This window comes from Agelaius tricolor, unplaced genomic scaffold, assembly GCF_023055355.1.
Source record: "Agelaius tricolor isolate 1412-34295 unplaced genomic scaffold, bAgeTri1.0.p SCAF_55, whole genome shotgun sequence".
In the NCBI taxonomy this organism is placed as follows: Eukaryota; Metazoa; Chordata; class Aves; order Passeriformes; family Icteridae; genus Agelaius; species Agelaius tricolor.
The window spans coordinates 1,524,060-1,541,436 of record NW_027269315.1 but is presented as its reverse complement, the minus strand read 5'-3'; the positions used below and the strand labels follow the sequence as shown (position 1 = coordinate 1,541,436).

Genomic DNA, 17,377 nt, shown 5'->3' with positions numbered 1-17,377 from the left:
ACCCACACACATTTCACTGTGTAGGTTCTTTTCAGTTTGATTTAGATACAACAAAACTGAACTTTGTTCCTGTTAGACTCATTTTTGAGGTCTCAATTCCAAGATTTAGGCTATGGCAGTTTTGCTTCCAGAAGCTACAAAGCAAACAAAACACTTCAATGCACTACTAAAACTGGTTTTGTAAACTTCTGAGTGAATTATCTGGCCTGAAACTGAGAGGGAAAGCAGAGGAGCAGGTCATGTCTGCTCAGTCTCATTTGTAGGATTAAAAAACAACAACAACAAAAAAATCAGTTTACCTGCAAGGTATGATACCAGAGCCCCAGCTTGGAGACAGAGTGAGATCCTTATCTGTTCTCTGCAGAAAGCCAAAATTTCCTGCTAAAGGAGGGGGATGCCCCACGGCAAATGCTCTTTTTTAACTTGAATTCTTATGTTTGCACCTCAAAAATCCCCACGGTTAGAGAGCAGCTCGAACAAAGAGAATGGAGCCTTCAGCACACACTGTCCTTCTCTCCACCTCTCAGCAGAGACCCTTGAGGGGTTTTCCAGGTATTGTTGGCCACAAACTTCAAGCTGCAGGCAGGAACTCTGCAATTTTTCTGTGTGTGCCAGGGAGGAAAGGCCTGTCTGCAGCAGGGCTCACTGGGAAGCTCCTGGCAAAGAGGAGAATTCCAGAGCAACTCATGTGGCTCCAGTAACTCCAGTTTGCTTCAACAGAAAGGCAAATTCTTCTATCAGAAACTTCTCAGAAGCCAGGGAAAAGCAAACTGCTGCTTGCCCTTGGGTGGGGGACAGAAGGGAAGCAGAGTCCCCCACTGGTATCTCCAAGGTGCTCTGAGAGCAGCCAGGGCAAAGCAGGAGACAGGAATGGATAAAAGGACTTTTCATGCCAACAGAATTCTTTTTTTCCTTGGGGAAGAAAAGCTCCTCTTGAGCCAAACATATAATCTACTTAATAAAAAACCTGCCTGGGCTGAAGGAAATGGATGGGGTGAAGGGAAACAAGGAGCAGTTCCCAGAGCCAGGGCGCTGCATTCCCCCCGATGCGGCTGCGGGCAAGGAGCTGGAGCTGGAGCTGGGGCTGGGCCTGCTCCAAACCCAGCACCCAGAGCCCAGCCCAGCCCTTCAGAGACACGGCCTGAACAAGCCCAAGGTTCAGCTGCAGAGCCTGTGCAGGAAAAGCTTTGTTCTCACTGGAGGGATGGAGCAGGTTGGAGCAAACCTTGCTGGGATTTGATGCAAGGCTGGGCCTCACTGCTGTTCATCAAAACCTGAGAAGTCACTCAGTACTGACAATAAACAAAAAAATATTATTTATTGGCAGTGTTGAGTGACCTCTCCTCAATCCTCGACCAGCCCAGCCCAGGGTTTGACTCCTTCTGCTCCCCATGAGGCTCCCAGGTTACAGCTCTGAAAGGATCCTGGGGCATAGAGGTGTCCATATCCCCCTGCATCAACCACAGAAAAAAGGAAAAAAACACTGGGATGGCTCTCTCCCTCCCAACCCTAACCCTAACCCATGAAAAGAACCTGTATTCCCAAAATGGAGCCAAACAAACATGAAAAGCTTTGTTCTCACTGGAGGGATGGAGCAGGTTGGAGCAAACCTTGCTGGGATTTGATGCGAGGCTGGGCCTCACTGCTGATCATCAAAACCTGAGAGACCACTCAGCACTGATAATAACAAAATTATTTATTTATTGGCAGTGTTGAGTGACCTCTCCTCAATCCTTGACCAGCCCAGCCCAGGGTTTGACTCCTTCTGCTCCCCATGAGGTTCCTGGGTTACAGCTCTGAAAGGGTCCTGGGGCACAGAGGTGTCCAAATCCCCCTGCATCAACCACAGAAAAAAGGAAAAAACCAAGGGCTGGCTCTCTCCCTCCTAACCCCCCCATGAAAACAACCTGTATTCCCAAAATGCATCCAAACAAGTTGAAAAGCTTTGTTCTCACTGGAGGGATGGAGCAAACCTTGCTGGGATTTGATATCCAAGGCTGGGCCTCACTGCTGTTCATCAAAACCTGAGAAGTCACTCAGTACGGACAATAAACAAAAATATATTATTTATTGGCAGTGTTGAGTGACCTCTCCTCAATCCTTGACCAGCCCAGCCCAGGGTTTGACTCCTTCTGCTCCCCATGAGGTTCCTGGGTTACAGCTCTGAAAGGATCCTGGGGCACAGAGGTGTCCAAATCCCCCTGCATCAACCACAGAAAAAAGGAAAAAACCAAGGGCTGGCTCTCTCCCTCCTAACCCCTCCATGAAAACAACCTGTATTCCCAAAATGGATCCAAACAAGCTTGAAAAGCTTTGTTCTCACTGGGGGGATGGAGCAAACCTTGCTGGGATTTGATATCCAAGGCTGGGCCTCACTGCTGTTCATCAAAACCTGAGAAGTCACTCAGCACTGACAATAAACAAAAAAATATTATTTATTGCCAGTGTTGAGTGACCTCTCCTCAATCCCTGACTATCCCAGCCCAGGGTTTGATTCCTTCTGCTCCCCATGAGGCTCCCAGGTTACAGCCCCAGCTCTGAAAGGATCCTGGGGCACAGAGGTGTCCAAATCCCCCTGCATCAACCACAGAAAAGGGAAAAAAAACACTGGGATGGCTCTCTCCCTCCAAACCCCCCATGAAAACAACCTGTATTCCCAAAATGGAGCCAAACAAGCTTGAAAAGCTTTGTTCTCACTGGAGGGATGGAGCAAACCTTGCTGTGGTTCAATCTGAGGCTGGGCCTCACTGCTGTTCACCAAAACCTGAGAAGTCACTCAGTACTGACAATAAACAAAAAAATATTATTTATTGGCAGTGTTGAGTGACCTCTCCTCAATCCCTGACTATCCCAGCCCAGGGTTTGACTCCTTCTGCTCCCCATGAGGTTCCTGGGTTACAGCTCTGAAAGGATCCTGGGGCACAGAGGTGTCCATATCCCCCTGCATCAACCACAGAAAAGAGGAAAAAACCAAGGGCTGGCTCTCTCCCTCCTAACCCCCCCTCCATGAAAGAACCTGCATTCCCAAAATGGATCCAAACAAACAGGTGGGGAGCTGTAGATTCGAGCTCTGTGCTCCAGGGAGGCTCAAACACTGAGCTCTGACAGGCACAGAACATTTCTCCTCCTTTCCCAGCAACTCTCCCAGCTCATTTTGCAGGGATTTATTCTCACCCAGAGTTGCATGTGTCAAGATGTCTCTGCAGCAAGACAGGGGAAAGTTTCCCAGCAGAATCTCCTGCCATGGTGTTAACCACCTTTAGGAATACATTTTCCAGCATCTCCCAAAGCTGTGCCTAAGGAAGATGCCATTTGCTCAGGGCTGAACTCTCCCTGATCAATATGGATGAGGATCATTAACCTGAAGATGATCATTGATAAAATTGCCAATAACCACCCACGTATTTACCAGACAAACAGATTTTTTTTTGTTTTTTTTTTTTTTTGCAGGGATTGTAGCTGCTGTTCTTTTTCAACAATTTGAATCGAGGCTGAAAGAATGATTCCCCTGACTTTGAGGGAACAGTTGATTTTGTCTTTGTGCAGCACCAAACTTAATGAGCCCCACTCTGGGAGCAGCAGTTTCATGCTGCAGCAGAATAATTTCAGCAACAGAAATGGGCAACAATTGGTTTGGGAGCTTCTTTGGATGCTTTAATGAAGAGGGACGTGTGTAAACATGCTTGGAAGAAAGAAATACCTGGCAGTGTCTGCCTGTGTGCTGGGCCAAAATAAAAAAGAGCAACCTGGATGCCACAGGGTCAGGAATTTGTGCTGAGGGAGCCCAGGTGTGCCCAGCAGTGCCTGTGTGCTCCTTGTCCAGCTGGATAAAGGAGCAGAGCTCCAAGGAAACAGCCAGAACCCCTCCAGAGGCAATGATGAGGGACACTGAGCCCTGGGATGAAGGACTGAAAGAACCAAGATTTGCTTCCCATTATATTCTCATGGAATGTTATTATTCCATTATATTCTCATGGAATATTATTATTCCATTATATTCTCATTCCATTATATTCTCATGGAATATTATTATTCCATTATATTCTCATGGAATGTTATTATTCCATTATATTATAATTCCATTATATTATCATGGAATATTGTTATTCCATTATATTATCATGGAATGTTATTCTCATGGAATGTTATTATTCCATTATATTCTCATGGAATGTTATTATTCCATTATATTATCATTCCATTATATTCTCATGGAATATTATTATTCCATTATATTATCATTCCATTATACTCTCATGGAATATTATTATTCCATTATATTATCATTCCATTATATTCTCATGGAATGTTATTATTCCATTATATTCTCATGGAATGTTATTATTCCATTATATTCTCATTCCATTATATTCTCATGGAATATTATCATTCTATTATATTATCATTCCATTATATTCTCATGGAATATTATGAATCCATTATATTATCATTCCATTATATTCTCATGGAATATTATGAATCCATTATATTCTCATGGAATGTTATTATTCCATTATATTCTCATGGAATATTATTATTCCATTATATTCTCATGGAACATTATTATTCCATTATATTCTCATGGAATGTTATTATTCCATTATATTCTCATGGAATATTATGAATCCATTATATTATAATTCCATTATATTCTCATGGAATATTATTATTCCATTATATTCTCATGGAATGTTATCATTCCATTATATTTTCATGGAATGTTATTATTCCATTATATTATCATTCCATTATATTCTCATGGAATGTTATTATTCCATTATATTCTCATGGAATATTGTTATTCCATTATATTCTCATGGAATGTTATTATTCCATTATATTCTCATGGAATATTATTATTCCATGATATTCTCATGGAATATTATTATTCCATTATATTCTCATGGAATCCTGGAATGCCTTGGGTTGGAAGGGACCTTAAAGCTCATTTTGTTCCACCCCACTGCCATCAGCAGGGACATTTTCCACTCTCTCAGGTGGCTCCAAGCCCCCTCCAACCTGGCCTTGGACACTTCCACAGAAGGGGCAGCCCCAGCTCCTCTGTGCCAGGGCCTTCCCACCCTCCCAGGGAGGAATTTCTTGCCAAAATCTCACCTGGCCCTGCCCTCTGGCACTGGGAAACCATTCCCTCTTGTCCTGGAGCTCCTTGCAAAGATTCTCCCCCCTTTTTTCTTTGCAGACTCCCTTCAAATACTACAAAGGCCACAATCAGGTCAGCCCAAAGCTTCTGTTCTCCATGCTGGACAATCCCAATCCTCCCATCCTTTCCTCACCTCAAGGTGCTCCATCATCCCTCTGATCACCCTGCTGGCCCTTCACACCCATATTCACCTGCTTGGTGTCCCCAGTGGGATCCTCCACCCCTTGCTGGGATAAACTCCAGTCCAAAGTGGCTCCCCAGGTGTCCCCTCCAAACCCAGAGCCAGCTCAGCTTCACTCAGTGCCTCCAAATCCAGTGTTAGGCCAGCTCTGGATGCTGTCCCTGCCCATTCCTCACTGAGGAGCTGGAGAAAGGAGCCCTTCCACAGGTACAGCACCACCACCTCAAGCACCTTCCCCACTTCTCATTTCCCTTCCAATTTCTCCTCCTGTTTGGAACCAAAACTTTTCTCTTTGCTGCTTATGGTATTTACTGACCCACTGCTGCTGCACAAAACAGAGTTAAAATCAGCTGCAAAGCACTGTGAAAAAAACAAAGCACTTTAAAGCAAGGCATCCAGAAACTAAGCATTATCCTGGGATATTTCAAGTTGGAAGGAAGAGTTTCAACTTCTTTGAGCTGGCTGCAGTCCCCTGGCACAGGCTGGACCTGACGTGAAGGCAGCAGGGCTGACAAGAAAAACCCACGAAATGGAAAAAAGAATTAAAAAAAAAATAATAAAGGAGGCAGGAAGAATGTGGCTTTAAAGTGCAGAACTTTCCCTGCATCTACTCCAGGAGCACAAAAGAGCTTCTGAATGAACTGTAAATAAGGAATTGACAGGAGCCTCATCATTAAGGGGTTAATTAGAAGAAGCCTTGATGTTTCTGCTGCTGCTTTGGGGACACAGAGCTCCCCATTCCCTCTCTGGGCTCAGCTATTTTGTGTTTTAACTGGTCAGGAAACCAATTTAGGAGCCAAGAGACCACACACACCCTGCACACCTGATGCCCACGTTTATCAACACTTAGGAATTGACAGGAGCCTCATCATTAAGGGGTTAATTAGAAGAAGCCTTGATGTTTCTGCTGCTGCTCTTACACCCAGCACAGGACACAGAGCTCCCCATTCCCTCTCTGGGCTCAGCTATTTTGTGTTTTAACTGGTCAGGAAAGCAGTTTAGGAGCCAAGAGACCACACAGACTGGTGCTGGGGAAGAACACCCTACACACCTGATGCCCCCCTTTATCAACAACACTTAGGAAGTGACAGGAGCCTCATCATTAAGGGGTTAATTAGAAGAAGCCTCGATGTTTCTGCTGTTGCTCTGGGGACACAGAGCTCCCCATTCCCTCTCTGGGCTCAGCTATTTTATGTTTTAACTGGTCAGGAAAGCAGTTTAGAGCCAAGAGACCACACACACCCTGCACACCTGATGCCCACGTTTATCAACCACACTTAGGAATTGACAGGAGCCTCATCATTAAGGGGTTAATTAGAAGTTGATGAAGTTAATTGATGTTTCTGCTGTTGCTCTTACACCCAGCACACGGACACAGAGCTCCCCATTCCCTCTCTGGGCTCAGCTATTTTGTGTTTTAACTGGTCAGGAAACCAATTTAGGAGCCAAGAGACCACACACACCCTGCACACCTGATGCCCACGTTTATCAACACTTAGGAATTGACAGGAGCCTCATCATTAAGGGGTTAATTAGAAGAAGCCTTGATGTTTCTGCTGCTGCTCTTACACCCAGCACAGGACACACAGAGCTCCCCATTCCCTCTCTGGGCTCAGCTATTTTGTGTTTTAACTGGTCAGGAAAGCAGTTTAGGAGCCAAGAGACCACACAGACTGGTGCTGGGGAAGAACACCCTACACACCTGATGCCCCCCTTTATCAACAACACTTAGGAAGTGACAGGAGCCTCATCATTAAGGGGTTAATTAGAAGAAGCCTTGATGTTTCTGCTGTTGCTCTGGGGACACAGAGCTCCCCATTCCCTCTCTGGGCTCAGCTATTTTGGGTTTTAGCTTGTCAGGAAAGCAGTTTAGAGCCAAGAGACCACACACACCCTGCACACCTGATGCCCACGTTTAGCAACAACACTTAGGAAGTGACAGGAGCCTCATCATTAAAGGGTTAATTAGAAGAAGCCTCGATGTTTCTGCTGTTGCTCTTACACCCAGCACAGGACACACAGAGCTCCCCATTCCCTCTCTGGGCTCAGCTATTTTGTGTTTTAACTGGTCAGGAAACCAATTTAGGAGCCAAGAGACCACACACACCCTGCACACCTGATGCCCACGTTTAGCAACAACACTTCAGACCCATCCTGGCTTTTCTCAGGCTTTTCCAGAGTGGAAATTGTTTAATATGTGGTCAACATTCCCACACCCAGCAAGCCACGCTCCCAAGAAGGCCACAAAAAGCAGTGAGACTTTATCAAGAGGATTTAAAATACAGGGAAGGCTCTGTTTTTTCTACTGAAATAAAAAGAAATAAACAGTGAGAAGCACAAGGTAGCTGAGAACCAGGAGCTTAAATAAGGAGTTTTCAGGCAGAATTTCATCCCTATAAACCAGAGAAGCAATTGCTGCCTGCTGTGCCCAGGGCAGGACACATTCCCCCTGTCACCACCCAGTGAACTTTGCTTGCTGCTGACAGAGCTGACGTTGGACCGGGCTCCTTTCGCAACGGCCGCTTCCGGAGCATCCGCTGCTGGCAGGGAAAAGCACAAAAAAACCCCAAAAAATCAACAAATCACAAAAGCAAAAACCAACCCAAGCTGTCTGGCCAAGGAGCTGGACGAGTTCAAGAATGTTTGTTGGACACTGGTTGTAATTTCCAGTCAGGGAAAGGCTTTCTTGGAAAGTTGTAGGATAGAACTTGGGGATCTCAAGCAGAGCTTGCCTGATTTAACTGGGTAAATATTTGAAGCAGGTGGTGTTAATAATAAAATCTGCTGCCCCAAAATTATTCCCCCAGGGTGGGTTTTTGATTTATTTCAAGCAAAACCGACCTGCAACACCCCTCTGCAAAGGAGCCTTGATTATTTTCCTTTTTTTTTTTAAAGATTGATTATTTTCCTTGTTTTTTAAAGATTATTTTCTTTTTTTTTAAAGATTATTTTCCTTGATAATTTCCCTTTTTTTTTAAGATTATTTTCTTTTTTTTTTAAAGATTGATTATTTCCCTTGTTTTTTTAAAGATTATTTCCTTTGATTATTTCCCTTTTTTTTTAAGATTATTTTCCTTTTTTTAAAGATTATTTTCCTTGATTATTTCCCTTTCTTTTTTTAAGATTATTTTCCTTGATTATTTCCCTTTTTTTCCCTTTTTTCTAAAGATTATTTTCCTTAATTATTTCCCTTTTTCTTTTTTTAAGATTATTTTCCTTGATTATTTCCCTTTTTTTAAGATTATTTTCCTTGATTATTTCCCTTTTTTCTTAAGATTATTTTCCTTTTTTTAAGATTATTTTCCTTGATTATTTCCCTTTTTTTAAGATTATTTTCCTTTTTTTTTAAGATTATTTTCCTTGATTATTTCCCTTTTTTCTTAAGATTATTTTCCTTGATTATTTCCCTTTTTTCTTAAGATTATTTTCCTTTTTTTTTCAAGATTATTTTCCTTGATTATTTCCCTTTCTTTTTTTAAGATTATTTTCCTTTTTTTTTTTAAGATTATTTTCCTGGATTATTTCCCTTTTATTTTTTAAGATTATTTTCCTTGATTATTTTCCTTTCTTTTTTTAAGATTATTTCCCTTTTTTTTAAGATTATTTTCCTTGATTATTTTTCCTTTCTTTTTTAAAGATTATTTTCCTTTTTTTAAGATTATTTTCCTTTTTTTTAAGATTATTTTCCTTTCTTTTCTTAAGATGATTTCCCTTTTTTTTTTTTTAAGTTGATTTTCCTTGATTATTTCCCTTTTTTTTGGTTTTTTTTTTTTGAGAAGGCACCAAGGGACTGCTGTGTGCACAGGAACAGAGATTCCTGCCTCTCCAGCCCTGCAGAAATTCAGATTTTTTTTTTCCCCAGCCTTTCCCGAAATAAGTAGCTGTTAAATCTCTGCTATGAAGCACAATAGCGAGGGCAGCCCCTGCATTCCAAGGCGCACGGTGGCTGCTGGAGCAGGGAACAATTCCCAGGGTGATCCCTGTGCCTCATTCCATGAGTGCAGCTCCCTCCAGCCCAGGCTGAGCTCACACCTTGCACGGAATCAAAGCGGAAACAATCAGCACTCGTAGAGGCCAAAATCAAAGGCACCGCGAGTCGCCGAGTTTCCAGGGGATTTGGACAGTCAATTGGGCTTTTCCTGTTTATTAATTAGGATTTTTTTTTTAATAAACACCGGGTTTTAGCTAAGTGAAAGCCTGAAAACAGCCGTGCCACGAGTCTGATCTGATCCTGCTCTGCCGCTTAGCACAGAGGAGCTGAAACACCCTTGTAAGGCTGGGGTTCCACCAAAACACAGCTGCTCTCCTCCCAACAGCTCCTTTCTATCCCCAAATTCCAGAAACTCCCAGGTAAAGCCTCACCTGCTGCCCAGGTGAGCTTTGAAGCCATTTTGTGTGCTCTAACAAGCCCAGATCTGCACACACACACACACACACACAGAGTTATTACCCTCGACCGTCAGGTGGGAATGCAGAGCACAAACGGTGAGAGGTTGGGGAGGAGAAAAATATTCCAGAGTGGAACGTGTCAGAACAGGTCCCTGAGTTCCACAACAGTGATCACCTCCACGGCCACAGAGCTGGGCTGCTCTGGGAAGCCCTGAACACGAGTGGCCACCAGCCCATGCTCTGTCCCCAGAGATGTTCACTCAAGAGGTTTTCCTCTGGGAAAATCTTTCCTCCAGTTCATCCCAAATCAATTTCCTTCCTAAAACTGGAGTTGATATCCTCTGTTTGTCCCAAACCTGCAGCAGAATCCTCCTGCTCCTCCCAGGCCCAGAGCTGAGACCTCTCACTCTTCCCCCATGAGCAGCAGGACCAGGGAAAGGAAAAGGATCAACACAGAGCAAACAAGAGACACAAAGAGTTCTTCCTCCCTCACCTCCTTCCAAACAAATATTTACAGCTGCTCCAGAAGCTCAGGGTATGGAAAGGTTTCCTTATAGCCCAAACAGGGTATGGAAAGGTTCCCTTAAAAGCCCAAAGGAGCCTCCTGCTCCTCCCAAACCCAGAGCTGAGACCTCTCACTCTTCCTCCATGAGCAGCAGGACCAGGGAAAGGAAAAGGATCAACACAGAGCAAACAACCGAAACACAAAGAGTTCATCTTCCCTCACCTCCTTCCAAACAAATATTTACAGCTGCTCCAGAAGCTCAGGGTATGGAAAGGTTTCCTTATAGCCCAAACAGGGTATGGAAAGGTTTCCTTAAAAACCCAAAGGAGCCTCCTGCTCCTCCCAAGCCCAGAGCTGAGACCTCTCACTCTTCCCCCATGAGCAGCAGGACCAGGGAAAGGAAAAGGATCAACATGGAACAAACAAGAGACACAAAGAGCTCTTCCTCCCTCACCTCCTTCCAAACAAATATTTACAGCTGCTCCAGAAGCTCAGGGTATGGAAAGGTTTCCTTATAGCCCAAACAGGGTATGGAAAGGTTTCCTTTCCATAAATGAAAGCCCAAAGGAGCCTCCTGCTCCTCCCGACCCCAGAGCTGAGAGCTCTCACTCTTCCCCCATGAGCAGCAGGACCAGGGAAAGGAAAAGGATCAACACAGAGCAAACAAGAGACACAAAGAGTTCATCTTCCCTCACCTCCTTCCAAACAAATATTTACAGCTGCTCCAGAAGCTCAGGTATGGAAAGGTTTCCTTATAGCCCAAACAGGGTATGGAAAGGTTCCCTTAAAAGCCCACACAGGGCATGGAAAGGTTCCCTTAAAAGCCCAAAAGGAGCCTCCTGCTCCTCCCAAGCCCAGAGCTGAGAGCTCTCACTCTTCCCCCATGAGCAGCAGGACCAGGGAAAGGAAAAGGATCAACACGGAACAAACAAGAGACAAAGAGTTCATCTTCCCTCACCTCCTTCCAAACAAATATTTACAGCTGCTCCAGAAGCTCAGGGTATGGAAAGGTTTCCTTATAGCCCAAACAGGGTATGGAAAGGTTTCCTTTCCATAAATGAAAGCCCAAAGGAGCCTCCTGCTCCTCCCAAGCCCAGAGCTGAGAGCTCTCACTCTTCCCCCACGAGCAGCAGGACCAGGGAAAGGAAAAGGATCAACATGGAACAAACAAGAGACAAAGAGTTCATCTTCCCTCACCTCCTTCCAAACAAATATTTACAGCTGCTCCAGAAGCTCAGGGTATGGAAAGGTTTCCTTAAAAGCCCACACAGGGTATGGAAAGGTTTCCTTAAAAGCCCACACAGGGTATGGAAAGGTTCCTTAAAAGCCCAAACAGGGTATGGAAAGGTTTCCTTAAAAACCCAAACAGGGTATGGAAAGGTTCCCTTAAAAGCCCAAAGGAGCCTCCTGCTCCTCCCGACCCCAGAGCTGAGAGCTCTCACTCTTCCCCCATGAGCAGAAGGACCAGGGAAAGGAAAAGGATCAACACAGAGCAAACAACCGAAACACAAAGAGTTCATCTTCCCTCACCTCCTTCCAAACAAATATTTACAGCTGCTCCAGAAGCTCAGGGTATGGAAAGGTTTCCTTATAGCCCAAACAGGGTATGGAAAGGTTTCCTTTCCATAAATGAAAGCCCAAAGGAGCCTCCTGCTCCTCCCAAGCCCAGAGCTGAGACCTCTCACTCTTCCCCCATGAGCAGCAGGACCAGGGAAAGGAAAAGGATCAACACAGAGCAAACAACCGAAACACAAAGAGCTCTTCCTCCCTCATCTCCTTCTAAACAAATATTTACAGCTGCTCCAGAAGCTCAAGGTATGGAAAGGTTTCCTTAAAAACCCAAACAGGGTATGGAAAGGTTCCCTTAAAAGCCCAAACAGGGTATGGAAAGGTTCCCTTAAAAGCCCAAACAGGGTATGGAAAGGTTCCCTTAAAAGCCCAAAGGAGCCTCCTGCTCCTCCCAAACCCAGAGCTGAGACCTCTCACTCTTCCTCCATGAGCAGCAGGACCAGGGAAAGGAAAAGGATCAACACAGAGCAAACAACCGAAACACAAAGAGTTCATCTTCCCTCACCTCCTTCCAAACAAATATTTACAGCTGCTCCAGAAGCTCAGGGTATGGAAAGGTTTCCTTATAGACCAAACAGGGTATGGAAAGGTTCCTTAAAAACCCAAACAGGGTATGGAAAGGTTTCCTTAAAAACCCAAAGGAGCCTCCTGCTCCTCCCAAGCCCAGAGCTGAGACCTCTCACTCTTCCCCCATGAGCAGCAGGACCAGGGAAAGGAAAAGGATCAACATGGAACAAACAAGAGACAAAGAGTTCATCTTCCCTCACCTCCTTCCAAACAAATATTTACAGCTGCTCCAGAAGCTCAGGTATGGAAAGGTTTCCTTAGAAGCCCAAAGTGCAGATTGCAGAGGGCTGGATGGTACAGCCACACCTCTGGGGCATGGGGGGCTGCCAAGTTCACCCCAGCATGGGCCACAGGACAGTGGGGAAGAGGCCACAAACTCCAGAAATTCCACGACAACACGGTGGCACTTCCCACCTCGGGCTGATCCACATCTCTGTGACAAGCCCAGAAAACACCTCTGAGACCCCCAAGCCTATCCTCTGTGAAACCCATAAATCCCAATCTCCATCGTTAGCTCCCAAAACCTGAGGCTGAAGGCTCCCAAATCTCCTCCCAAGGGGAGCCCAGGCCTCTTCAGAGCATCCCCTGGCACTGCAGGACCCCCAGCACTGGGAGCCACCCCCAGCCCCAACTGCCTCTCCCCAACACATCCCCACCCCACAAAGCCCCAAACCAGCTCTGGTTCACACAAACCACACACCCCTGTGAGCCCCCAAACACCCAACACACGTCCTTGATGCCTTCAGAGTCCCCCCTGCTTCCAGAACCCTTAACCCCATAGATCCCACCCCAAATCCTTCACCCTGAAACACCCACACCAATCCACACCCCCCAAACACCCAACACACGTCCTTGATGCCTTCAGAGTCCACTCTGCTTCCAGAACCCCTAACCCCATAGATCCCACCCCAAATCCTTCACCCTGAAACACCCACACACCCCTGTGAGCCCCCAAACACCCAACACACGTCCTTGATGCCTTCAGAGTCCCCCCTGCTTCCAGAACCCTTAACCCCATAGATCTCACCCCAAATCCTTCACCCTGAAACACCCACACCTATCCATGCCCCCCAAACACCCAACACACGTCCTTGATGCCTTCAGAGTCCCCCCGATTTAAGAACCCCTAACCCCATGGATTTTCACCCTGAAACACCCACACCTATCCACACCCCCCAAACACCCAACACACGCCCCTGATGCCTTCAGAGTCCCCCCTGCTTCCAGAACCCCTAACCCCACGGATCCCACCCCAAATCCTTCCCTTTACCCTGAAACACCCACACCTATCCATGCCCCCCAAACATCCAGCACACATCCCTGATGCCTTCAGAGTCCCCCCTGATTTAAGAACCCTTAACCCCATAGATCCCACCCCAAATCCTTCCCTTAACCCTGAAACACCCACCCCTATCCATGCCCCCCAAACATCCAGCACACATCCTTGATGCCTTCGGAGTCCCCCCTGCTTCCAGAACCCCTAACCCCATAGATCCCACCCCAAATCCTTCCTTTCACCCTGAAACACCCACCCCTATCCGCACCCCACCTGCGAGCCCCAAACATCCAACACACGTCCTTGATGCCTAAAGAATCCCCGTTTCTTCCAGACCCCCTAACCTCCATAGATCCCACCCCCAAATCTTTCTTGTCACCCTGAACCACCCACACCTATCCACGCCCCAAACCGCTCAGGAGCCTCCTCGCAGCCTTGGGGGCACCTCCAGGCACCTCCAAGCCTCTCGCCTCCCCCACCCCATGATCCACCACCCTGGAACACCCACCCCTGTGTCTCCCCGCCCCCAAACTCCTCAGGGCCTCCTCACACCCCCAGCCATCTCTCGCCCCCTTTCCCTCACCCTAAAACCTCTCCAGGGCCTCACCCCACACCTGCCCGCCCCACAGCCGCCCCCAGGCTCGGGCAGGCCCCGGCCCTTCCTCCCCGCTGCCCTCAGCTCCCCACATCGCCTCCCTCTCGCTTCCCTCCATCGTTCCTCGCTCCCCCTCACGACCCCTCCCCGGTCCTCCCCGTTCCCCTCACGGCGGGGGCGGGGGCGCCGCCATGTTGTGCCCGGTGCGGGCCGGGTCCGGCGCGGCCGCTCACTCACCGCGGGCCCCGCCGAGCGGGCCGGCCACGAGCAGGAGCAGGACGGGCAGGAGGGCGGCGGGGATCGGCGGGGAGCGGCGGGCGGCGGGAGGGGCCGGAGGGAAGCGGGGGGCCCGGGCGGCCATGGCGGGGACGCGCCGCGGCCTCGGAGCGGAGCGGCCGCAGCGCCGGAGGGAGGGGGAGCGGGGGCGGGGCCGGGGCGGGGCTAAAGCGGAGGGGGCGGGGCGAACCCGCGCGTGCGCACTCGGGAGGGGAGGGGGGGACAGCGGGAGGGGACCCCAGGCTGGGGAGGGGAGATAAGGGGGAGATAAGGGTGAGATACGTGTGTGATAAGTGTGAGATATGTATGATATGGGTGTAATAAGCGTGTAAGGTATGCGTGAGATGAGTGTGTGATATGGGAGAGATACGGGTGTGGTAAGTGTGTAAATATGTGTGAGATACGTATGGGATAAGTGTAAGATATGTGTGATATGAGTATGATATGGGTGTGATAAGTGTGTAAGATATGTGTGAGATAACTGTGTGATATGGGTGAGATGGGTGTGATAAGTGCGTGAGATTTATGTGTGTGATGTGTGAGGTATGTGTGAAATAAGTGTGAGATATGGGTGTGATAAGTGTGTAAGATATGCATTAGGGAAGTGTGGGATATGGGTGAGATACAGGTGTGATATGGGTGAGATACAGGTGTGATAAGTGTGTGAGATATGTGTATGATATGTGAGTGTGATTTTTGTGTATGATGTGTGTGCACATGTGTGATTGGTGTGTCCAAACATGATTTTGTGTGCACAGTGTGTATTCAAACATGCCGTGTGTGCATAGTGTATGATGTATGTGTTCAGGTGTTGTTTGTGTCTGGTGTGTGTGCACACGTGTGATTTGTATGTTCAAACATGATGTGTGTGTGCTGTGTGATGTGTGTGTTCAGGCATTGTTCAGCCATGTCTGATGTGTGTGCACAGTGTATAATGTGTGTGCTCAGGCATTGTTCATGTGTGCATCCATGTCTGATGTGTGTGCAAATGTGTGATGTATTTGTTCAAACATGATGTGTGTGCACAGTGTGTGTGTAGGTGTGCAGGATATGTGTGTAGGTGTGTGTGCAGGAATGCAGGTTGTGTGTGCAAGCATGATCTGTGTGTGCAGGTGTGCAGGGTGTGTGTGCAGATGTGTGTGATGTATGTGTGCAGATGTGTGTGCAGGTGTGTGCAGGTGTGCAGGGTGTGTGTGCAAGCATGATTTGTGTGTGCAGGTGTGCAGGATGCATGTGCAGGTGTGCAGGCTGTGTGTGCAAGCATGATTTGTATGTGCTTGATGTGTGAGTGAGCGTGTGTGCCGTGTTGGGGCAGGCAGGCACTGAGCCACCCTGGGCAGGGCACCCCAAACCTGGGCAGAGCACCCCAAACCACAGGCTCAGCATCCCAAACTCTGGTTAGGGCACCCCAGAGCACCCTCTGAGCATTCCAAACCCTGGTAGAGCACCCCAAACCACCCTCTGAGCACCCCAAACCCTGGTAGAACACCCTAAACCACCCTCTGAGCACCCCAAACCCTGGTAGAGCACCCCAAACCACCATCTGAGCACCCCAAACTCTGGGTAGGGTGCCCCAAACCACAGACTGAGCACCCCAAACCCTGGGTAGAACACCCCAAACCACAGACTGGCACCCCAAACCACAGGCTGAGCACCCCAAACTCTGGGTAGGGTGCCCCAAACCACAGGCTGAGCACTCCAAACCCTGGTAGGGCACCCCAAACCACAGACTGAGAACCCCAAACCCTGGGTAAGCACCCCAAACCACCATCTGAGCATCCCATAACCTGGGTAGAACACCCCAAACCACAGACTGGCACCCCAAACCACCATCTGAGCACCCCAAACTCTGGGTAGAACACCCCAAACCACAGACTGGCACCCCAAACCACAGGCTGAGCACCCCAAACTCTGGGTAGGGTGCCCCAAACCACAGGCTGAGCACTCCAAACCCTGGTAGGGCACTGCAAACCACAGACTGACACCCCAAACCCTGGTAGGGCACCCCAAACCACAGACTGAGAACCCCAAACCCTGGGTAAGCACCCCAAACCACCATCTGAGCATCCCATAACCTGGGTAGAACACCCCAAACCACAGACTGGCACCCCAAACCACCATCTGAGCACCCCAAACTCTGGGTAGAACACCCCAAACCACAGACTGGCACCCCAAACCACCATTTGAGCACCCCAAACGACAGACTGCCACCCCAAACCCTGGATAAATACCCCAAAACACAGGCTGAGCACCCCAAACCCTGGTAAGCACCCCAAACCATCATCTGAGCATCCCAAACCCTGGGTAAGCACCTCAAGCTCCAGGCTGAGCACCCCAAACTCTGGTTGGGGCACCCCAAACCACAGACTGACACCCCAAACCCTGAGTAGGGCACCCCAAACCATGGGCTGAGCACCCCAAACCCTGGGTAAATACCCCAAACCACAGACTGAGCACCCCAAACCCTGAATAGGGCACCCCAAACCCTGAGTAGGGCACCCCAAACCACAGACTGACACCCCAAACCCTGAGTAGGGCACCCCAAGCCCCAGGCTGAGCACCCCAAACCCTGAGTAGGGCACCCCAAACCATGGGCTGAGCACCCCAAACCCTGAATAGGGCACCCCAAACCCTAGGCTGAGCACCCCAAACCCAGAGCAGGGCACCCCAAACCCCAGGCCGAGCACCCCAAGCCCAGATTAAGGCACCCAAGCCCCTCCATACCCTCATGCCATGCCCAGCAGCAGCTGCCCAGTTCCTCCCAGTCTCTAACTGGGCACAGACCAAGGTGGCAGCTGTGATGTGCTGGGAACACTTTGGAGCTGAAGCCCTAAATTGAGCCAGGAGTGCCCAGTGCC

The 17,377-nt window shown here is 48.1% G+C and overlaps 1 protein-coding gene across 10 annotated transcripts in view; it reads right to left on the bottom strand.

Moving 5' to 3' along the window:
• The window catches only part of ACVR1B (activin A receptor type 1B), a 33,203-nt gene extending 18,535 nt beyond the window's left edge, over positions 1-14,668 (bottom strand). For all 10 annotated transcript variants that reach the window (XR_011684094.1, XR_011684095.1, XR_011684096.1 and 7 more), the window contains exon 1: positions 14,481-14,668. Coding sequence is in view for 1 of the 10 variants with exons in the window: in XM_071456082.1 (XP_071312183.1) it covers positions 14,481-14,604 (124 nt within the window). In the remaining 9 variants the exon portion in view is untranslated. The remainder of the gene's footprint in view (positions 1-14,480) is intronic.
• Between the last annotated feature and the right edge of the window lie 2,709 nt (positions 14,669-17,377).